The 9,459-nt window shown below is 45.4% G+C and overlaps 1 protein-coding gene across 1 annotated transcript; it reads left to right on the forward strand.

The window, feature by feature from the left end:
* The first annotated feature begins 522 nt into the window (after window positions 1-522).
* Window positions 523-7,715, forward strand: CHST4 (carbohydrate (N-acetylglucosamine 6-O) sulfotransferase 4). The gene is made up of 2 exons (XM_004690201.2): window positions 523-564; window positions 6,518-7,715. Exon 2 carries the CDS (start codon window positions 6,536-6,538, stop codon window positions 7,706-7,708), a length of 1,173 nt encoding a protein of 390 aa, XP_004690258.1. The 5' UTR covers window positions 523-564; window positions 6,518-6,535; the 3' UTR covers window positions 7,709-7,715.
* The last annotated feature ends 1,744 nt before the right edge of the window (window positions 7,716-9,459 follow it).

Genomic DNA, 9,459 nt, shown 5'->3' on the forward strand with positions numbered 1-9,459 from the left:
TCAATATAAACACTGCCACAGTCACCTCCCCACAGGTATCTCACCCACATCTGCCTTAACCAGTCCAGGGTCAGGAAACAAGCCCGGTTTCTTAAATCACATGCTTCCTCAAGTCTCCAGGCTCTCCATCCTGCTTGTTTCTCCTCTTCTATCTCCTTTTTCTCTGCTCAGCTCCACCCTCCTTCTGGGTAGGGCAGAGAAACTGGAACTTCCCCTTTTCCTAGGGACCACCCTATTATACTCCCTCCGGTGCTTCAGCCTGCCCAGCTTGAGCTGAATGTCCCAACCCCAAGTCCTCTGTTTTTGGGAGGCAACGATCCCCAAGAACAAGCGCTTTTCCGGACCCTGTCTAGGAATCTAGGAAGCAGGTTGGGTTTTTTTGGGTTTTTTGTTTTTTCTTTTTTGCTTAAGGGAATTTGCTTAGAGTAGGGATTATTATGCAAAATAGGAGTAGAAGTAGGAGGAGAAAGATGAGAAGGCAGTTAAGGAGTCAGGGAAAACTGCTCAGCTGGCCAGCGGAGTCTCTCTAAAGCTGTGGGGAGCCAAAGTCCAGCCCTGAGCAAGGTAAGAAGTTTGTTTTCTCAAGTAGGCTGTTAATCCAGGACCACGGGGTAGTTTATGATATATTTCAGGCAGTTAAACTGAGAGTTTTGATGGCAAAAGGTGCCCCTCTCCCAATCTGAATATCTGGTAGAATCTTCCCCCTGCTCCCAAAGCAGAAATTGCCTGCTAAGAACTCTGCCACCCCTACCCAGTTCCATCCCTAAATGATAAAGCACCTGAAAGGCACTGGCTATTCCGAAGTATATTTTAAAACTAGTCCTGCAGATGCATTGATTTATTCAGTTCCTAGCTTCAGAGTTTAACTGTCTACTTCCTGCAGCTGCTCCTCTGCCCCCGTGCTAGGGATATGTGTGTGTTGCTGCGGAGACAGGGAGGTGGGTGGTTAGGCTTTCCAGAGCTCAGGTGAACATGTAGCATGATCACTGAAAACACTCAGACCTAGGCCCCAAAAGATCAAGAAGCTTATTTCACCACTGTGTGAATAAATGAAGATTCAGTTTACGTATTCTGAAGAAACAGGTGTGATCATCACTGACCTTTAAATGTCTAATTGGATTCTTCTGACTGTGGCTTTCAAGCTTACAGAGAACCACTCATGTGTAAAATAAGAAGATGCCAGCTATGAAGCCAGTTAACTAGGCAACCTAGAAGAGATCTCTCTGTTGCATGATCTTACATGAATTTGGAATGTCTCACTGGAACTGAAATATGTATATGTGCAACATAAAAATACGTTGTCCTGTCTTCCTTACTGGAATCAATGAAGGCACCTCAAACAGTATAAAGTGCTCTACAATGCTTGTTCATTCTGGCATTCATTAGGTGGCTGTTTCTTGAGTACCTGCCGTGTGCCAGACACTGTTGCTGGCACTAGCAACCCAGCAGCAGCCAGGACCTTGGTCCTGTCCTCCTGGCACTTTCCGTCTACACAGTTTCATATTATGTGGGCTTCCTTTGCCTGGTGTTTTTCCTCCACAGCTTTCTTAGGTCAACAACTACTGGTGTGGATGTTGCTTTTCCCCAAACCAGCTCTGTTTGTGAAATGTCTTCTGTCATCTCTAACTCCAGGTTTCGGGGGCAGACTCTCCCTGGGGAATGTAAGTGAGGAATGTGCCAGTGGCTGGAGTCCAATGCTTTTAAACTGATGTAATTTTGATTCTCAAGAATTCATTCCTAAAAGGTCACCCGATATCACTTCGGGGTCATCTATAATTCAGCGCACTGCAATCCGGCTGCCTGCTGAATGCACCTGACTGTCCTGGCACCTCATGGGCCCACGGCCAGTGGAGCTGCTCCCTCATTCCCACCCTCTGATGTTTTCAAGACCCTGATGCTCTCAGCCCCTTTAATGAGGGCTGTCTTCTGGGTGTGAGGATGGCATGTGCTGAGCAGTTTTTTCCTTTCTCTTTTCCCCTTCTTTTTCTAACTGACCTGGCTAGAGCCAGGGAAGTAGTCTGAGCAATCTATTGCCCTATAAAGGGATTTTTTATTTCTTTTTAAGACTATTTAAAAACATGCTGATGGTTTCCCCCCTGGTTTTAACTAATACTTGCTTGATGTAGGGACTTGCCCTTTAGAGTGAGGTTAACTGTGCCACATGACATAACCCTTTAATTAATATCTTGTTCCAGGCGATTGAGACTGTAATCATTGTGGTTCAATGCTCCCTAGAAGACCTAAATGTTAGTAACTGATACTGACAAGACACCCATGTTATTTAAAAATGGGTCTCAGTGTTACCTGCTTCCTAGCCAGGGTCATGTCCCTGCTCACCCTCAACTAGCTTATTCAACAAATGCTCAGTGAGTCTAATCATTTGTACATTGTGGTATCTGTAAAGAAAATAAAAGAAACTTTAACTTATGGCAGATCCATGGGAGAGACATTTCACACAGTGAGAGCTGGATGTGAATGGAAAGTTTGGGGAACAGCTAGATCTTGGGAAGAAAAGAGACAGCTGTCAGGGAGAAAGCTGACAGGCCACATCCTGGGGAGAGTGGTCCTCACAAATAAATGGCTCAGGGCAAGTTGGGACAGAACTGAAAGTGAATACTGAGCTTCAGGAGCCCAAATGGAAAACAGGAACAACATATCAGAGATCAGATCCCGACAGCTCTGGACATAAAACCTGCAGCTTTCTATTTAATACTGTCCGAAAGTTAGTGAAGCATCTCTGAGCAGAAGAGTGATAAGTCTGCACTTTAAGAGGATCTTTTGGGGCAGGAGTGGACAATGGAGAATGCTGAGAAACACTTCCAGATCCCAGCAAGAGGGAGCTGAGGGATTCACTCACCCAGAGGGCTATTCAGTTGCACACTGAATAGCCAGAAAAGGAAGCTCAGGAAGGCATACTAGCGACTGGGATGGAGTCCCGTCACAGACTTCTCACAAATGCTTGCCACCTCCAAGGACTACAGAGGCAGCTCGTGCCAGACCGCTGGAGAGAGCTAGTGGCTAGATGAGAAGATGTTACAGGACAGGGAGAGGGGGGCACCCCTGAAGCCCCAAACCTGCCTGCTCTAAGTGGGTTCTGCCATCCGCCTCATCAAGACAAAACATAAAAAACTTTAATGGAAAGGGACTTTAATACAGTGAGTATATAATAGGGACCGCAAAGAATATAATTTCTAAATCAAACACCTGAAGTTACCCATCCCCTCGTGGGCAAAAGTCAACCCAAAAGGGGTTGGCCCAGAGCAAGGCCTGAAAGCTGCCACTAGACTAAAGCACCTTCTGGCCAGGACCCATGGAAAAGGGTCAGACATGGTCAGAGGAAAATCTGGGAGGAAAAGAGCAAAATCAAAATCAATATAAGCACTGCCATAGTCACCTCCCCACAGGTATTCACTCACATCTGCCTTAACTGTTACAGGGTCAGGAAACAAGCCCGGTTTCTTCCTCACATGCTTGCTGCTCCATGTGGCTTCCTCAGGTCTCCTTGTTCTCCATCCAGGTTCCTTCTTTTCTTCTCCCCTGATTCCTTCTTTTCTCTCCTTTTTCTCTGCTCAGTTCTACCCTCCTTCTGGGTGGGGCAGGGAACCTGGAACCTCCCCTTTTCAGGGACCACCCTGTTACAGAGACTGCCACATGATGCCTACTTTGTCTTCACAGAGGGACATCACTGTGCTTCTCCCCGTCTCAGTACCTGCCTCTACGCTCATAACAGTCTCTGATGAGACAAGTTTTTCTCGACATCCCTGGCTCTTCTGATCAGCCCATGTTGCCTAGAAGCCAGGCTGTGTCCTGACCTCCATGAAAAGAAGTCGGGCTCACTTTATGAAAACACACTTACTTTCTGGCCAGGGATAATGATCAAAGAAAGTGGTCCAAGGGTTTCTATGGGAATTCTTTAGCACAGGGCACAACCAAAGCCTGACAACAGCTGGGGACAGAGTGAGAAGCTCTGGCTTCAGCTCAGAGAGAGAACGGGCTGAAGCCAGGAGATACTGGCAGTCAAGGAGGGCTCAGAGCCAGGAGGGTTGGGGGGTGGAGATGGGAGTGGAGGAGGGTGTGACTTTGAAAGGTTTACATTCCTAATCCCTAGGAAACTCTTAGCTTTTTCCTGAGTTGACTGTAGGTCCTGTTTATAAAATGTGATCACAGTTTCCTTATTAGCCGTAATTGCAAGGAGTCAAGTTCTGTCCTTTATTTTCCTTTCTTATGTTCCTTTGTCTTCTACCTTTGTTCCAAGACTTTTCTCAAGCACATACTGCCTTTGGGAGAAAAATCTGCTAAAGTCACCTCTTCAGCTTTTGGGAGGTGGGGGGCTTTCTTGCACCATTAACAGTAATGGATAATTTCTCATTCTTTCCTCTTGGGTTAAAATTTAAAAGACCTAGGAACATGTATTTGCTATTCCAGTTTTAAAAAGAGGGATTATCAGGCACTGAAATTCCCTGACATGGTAAAGCACATTTTGGCTACAGAGGAGAGATGACCCTGCCTGGATCCTCCCGGCATATCGGGAGGAAATATGTTGTTGTAACGAATGAAGGAGAAGGGGCACTGCCACTGCCATCCAAGGTTTGATGAGTTACATACACTTCCGAGAAGCTGTGGGGGACTTCCAAGGTAAGCTCATGAGCCAGCAACACTCTACCCCTTCAGGAAGCAAGCTATAAACTCCAAGTCACATCTGTAGCTGTCCAATCCCTCAAAATCCATTCCCTAGAATCCGGACTTGTGGACATAGTGGCTTGCTGCCACAGTGAATGAAGACTTTCTGGACCACAGACAGCAAAGGTACACATAACCATACTCTGATTCTTCTGGTGTCATCATATATGAACATAAAGTTGATTACTGAACCTTTGAAATGGCAAAAGTCTGGAAACAACTCAAACCATCAATGAAGGAACTGGCTAACTTGTGATATGTCCAGAAATAGAATTCTATATAGTCATAAAAGAGAAAAACGAGGCATTTCTGTACCACCAAAAACAAAAAAAGCCAAATGCTGACAGTGTGAATAACTTACTGTTTGTGTGTGTGTGTGTGTGTGTGTGTGTGTGTGTTATAAAGGAAAAATTAAGGCTACTTCCATTTGAATCTTGTATAGTTTTTACAGCAACTGAAAGGACAACATAAAACAATAAAACCTAATTGCTAGGTGGGGTAAAGTAGAAATGGACAGATGGACGGGTGTTGGAAGTAGACTTTGCACTGTATGGTGATGATAAAACACTAGTTCATACTAGCTGTTAACAGGAAAGATGGTACTGATTCAGCAGCTGGTAAAATTCTGAGGTGTTTATGGGGTCCTATGGGTCTGCTAAGGGGCCTATTTGGTCACCATCATTGTTACCTGAAATTTTGCATTCCTAGACAAGGTCAGAATTGCCCTTCAGAAACTGGTCAGTCAGTCAGAGGAGCCAAGTCTTACAAAGCGCCTTTCAAATAAATCAAGAGAAAGCTCTACCACCCTCATCAAGGTGTGCAGCAAGAGGTATGACCAGGAATGCCCTGGGGGCTGGTGAGGGATGCATAAATTTACTCCCAGCTTATAAATCACAAGGTATGACTGGGAATGCCTAGGAGGCCATTGACATATGTAGAACAAGGGACCCTAGAAGCTGATCAGTGGAACACCTTGTTGATAAGTTGAAAACCCTGACTGGGGACTTAGGACTGGATCTCAATTACAATACTGAGTCATCACACAGGTGAGAAGTATCCAGAGAACAGACTCAGAATCCCTAATACAATAGATGACAACTACACCACCCTACCCCTTTTCCTTTTTCTATTTCCCCTTCTCTTTTTCTACTTTCCCTTACAATTAATGTTGTATGGTTATTCCATCAATAAAAAGGCCAGGATCTTGCTCTTGAGCAGCATCCTACATTATGTGGCCTGCTCTGTGACTTAAAAAAAATTAAAAATAAATAAAAACATGTTGTTATAATTGATACATTATATTAGGTTCAGGTGTACAATATAACCATGTTCTATGTATAAGTCTAGTTAACATCCATTACCATAGGTAGTTACAAAAATTTTTTCTTGTGATAAGAATTTTTTTTTAAGATTTATTTATGCATAAAGAACTGGGGTATGGGCCAGAAGTACAGATGTGATGAGAGGATTCACCAGAGACAGAATGGGGAGCAGAACAGGCAGATGTACTGAAATACACTGCTGAGGGGAGCAGCAGGCCAGACAGGAGAAGTCTGCAGCACCACATGTGGGTCAGCTCCCTGGCCAGGGATCAAACTCAGGCCATAGTGGTGATAGCACTGAGACTTAATCCCTAGGACACTATAGGATTTATTGACTAACTGTATAGGATAGGAATTGACTCAGAGAAGGATCTGAGTAACTGGTGGCAAGAAACTTCCAGAACTCTATCATGTGCTTTGGCGGGATGTAAAAAGAAGGGGACTTTCTAGAGGAAAGAGGTGAAAATTATTTACTAAAAAAAGCAGCCTAACAGCCCTCTGATTGTTCCTTCAAGGTCTTCTGACTCAGCAAGATGTCACTGTTCAAAAGGATGAAGCTGCTGCTATTCCTGGTTTCCCAGATGGCCATCATTGCTTTCTTTATTCTCCTGTACCCCCACTACTTCAAACCCCCGCCCCCTGAAGAGGAGCCCAAGCCCAAGCCCATGCATGTATTAGTTCTATCTTCATGGCGCTCAGGCTCTTCTTTTGTGGGGCAGCTTTTTGGACAGCACCCAGATGTCTTCTACCTGATGGAACCTGCATGGCATGTGTGGATGACCTTTAGTCAGAGCAGTGCCTCCAGACTGCATATGGCAGTGCGGGATCTGATACGAGCAGTCTTCCTGTGCGACATGAGTGTCTTTGATGCCTACATGACTCCTGGACCCCGACTGCAGTCCAGCCTCTTTATGTGGGAAACCAGCAGGGCCCTGTGTTCCCCGCCTGCCTGCAATGTCTTCCTGCGCAATGAGATTATATCCCAGCCCCAGTGCAAGTTGATGTGCAGCAAGGAGCCCTTCGAGGTGGTGGAAAAGGCCTGCCGCTCTTACAGCCACGTGGTACTCAAGGAGGTACGCTTCTTCAACCTGCAGGTGCTCTACCCGCTGCTGAGAGACCCCTCTCTGAATCTGCACATCGTGCACCTGGTGCGTGACCCCCGGGCAGTATTCAAGTCCCGGGAACACACTACACTAGAACTCTCAATCGACAGCAACATTGTGATGGGGCCAGAGTGGAAGAAAAGCAACAAGGATCAACCTTACGAAGTGATGCAGGTTATCTGCCACAGTCAGCTGGAGATCTACAAGGCTGTGCAGTCCCTGCCCAAAGCCCTGCGGCAGCGCTACCTCCTCATGCGCTATGAGGACCTGGTCCGGGACCCTGTGCGTCAGACGGCGCAACTGTATGAATTCACAGGGTTGAAATTTTTACCCCATCTCCAGAACTGGGTGCACAATATCACACAGGGCAAGGGCATGGGGGACCATGCCTTTGCCACAAACACCAGGAATGCCCGTAAAGTCTCCGAGGCCTGGCGCTGGTCCTTGCCTCATGAAAAAGTTTCTCAAATTCAAGAACTCTGTGGCCATACTATGAATTTGCTGGGCTACCGCCTACTCAAATCTAAACAAGAACAGAAAAATCTGTCACTGGATGTTCTGTCAACTTGGGCCCCCTCTAAGCAAGATGACCAGGAGGGCTAAGGAAGCTCTCTCCCCACCTGGCACCAGCTTTTGCCACATAACTGAGGCTTCTGAGCCTCAATTATGTCTCTGTTGGTGTATGCGTGAGCATGAGGTATGTGCAAACAAGCTCAAGCCAAGAAATCATGTGTCTCTACTCATGTCTAGAAAAGAAACTTAGGAGCCTCCTTTGAGTGGCACGTTTCAGCAGTGAAACAGAAGCAATGCCCTGGCTTTCTGTCTTTGTATACTTCAAAGACTTGTGGGCTGGAAGCCTGTCAGGAACCACACTGTATCAGTGTGTAAGTCCATGAGTGTCCTGTGGGAGGGGGGAGAGAAAAGGGGACAGGGAAAGCCAGGAAAATGGCTCTTCTACCAAAGTGTTCACTGGCACATTCTACAGAGGTATGGTCTTTGAAACCTGATGAACTCAAAAAGGGAGTGGAGAATAAAGTTGGCTTTTACCGGAAGGCTTTGCCAGGACAGCTACTAAATACACAAACAAGATCCCTGGTGGTGCAAGGGTGGCACAAGTCTCAGCACTATGAAGTAATCAGCAGCCACTGCAGCACCAGTTCCATCCCTGGCTAGAGAGCTGACCCACACGGCACAGCAGACCTCTCCTGTCTTGCCCACTGCTCCCCTCAGCAGTATATTTCAGTCCATCTGTCCCTCACTGTCTCTGCTAAATCATCTCACCCCTCCACACACACCTCTGACCTATACCTCAGTTCTTGTATGCATAAGTAAATAAATCTTTTTTAAAAAGTAAGATCTCTGCACACTAGTTCATAGGGTGGCTACACCCAATCTGGCTGTCATTTCCCCCCAAGTGTTTTCCCATCACATAGAAGATTTTGACCCGGGAAGCTGTCATCCATTAATGCTAAAACCCTAAAATAAGACTGCTTGGAATATCTCCTTTTGTGTATATACCTAGTAGTATATACTTATTCTTATGGGATCCTAGTATAGAAACATGATCATATTTACGAATTTTTTTCAATGCTTTTGCCATTATCTATAAATCAAATCATTATATGCCACACAATGGGTTAAAGCACAGCACTGCAAAGCTAGCCTCAGCCGCTTGCATGAGTTCATTCCCCCACCGGAGAGGTGACCCACATGGCGCAGCAGACTTCTCCCTTCTCCTGTCTCACCCACTGCTCCCCTCAGCAGTGTACTTTGTCCATTTGTCTGTTCTACTCCCTCCTCTGTCTGGTGAATCCTCTCACTACCCCTGCATCTCTGGCCTGTACCCCAGTTTTGTATGCATAAATATATCAATCTTTTGAAATATTTTTTAAATCATCATATGCCACACATAAAAAGCTGCTAAGACAATAACTCGCATAAATTATTGTCTTAGGTGATAAATTAAGTGTAAACTGATAAATTGATACACTGAGCTCTTAAGAATTTTAGAACATAGAAATCAGTAATTAATTCCTTTCTTTCAGTTTATTCAACCAAAGGTTAAGTAGACCAGCAGTACCGACTCCATGGAACTGTGGGTAGGAATATGGAACATGTTTAGCAATCATCTAGCAAGTAAGTCAGCACTCACGAAATGCTGTCTATAAATATCTAGGTAAAAAAAAATGTGCTCTGTCATTTCTGGTAACCTCCTCATAGAGGTGATGCCTAACTGCATATCACAAGACCTTTATGGCACTTCTGATCACAATGATATGAGTAGGAGATAGAGAGGTTTCTGAACTTCTCATTTCTCTATATCAGTAGTTGTTAACTGAGGTGGTTTTGTCCTG

This window comes from Condylura cristata, unplaced genomic scaffold (genome assembly GCF_000260355.1).
Source record: "Condylura cristata isolate star-nosed mole 26May11 unplaced genomic scaffold, ConCri1.0 scaffold00028, whole genome shotgun sequence".
NCBI lineage: Eukaryota > Metazoa > Chordata > Mammalia > Eulipotyphla > Talpidae > Condylura > Condylura cristata.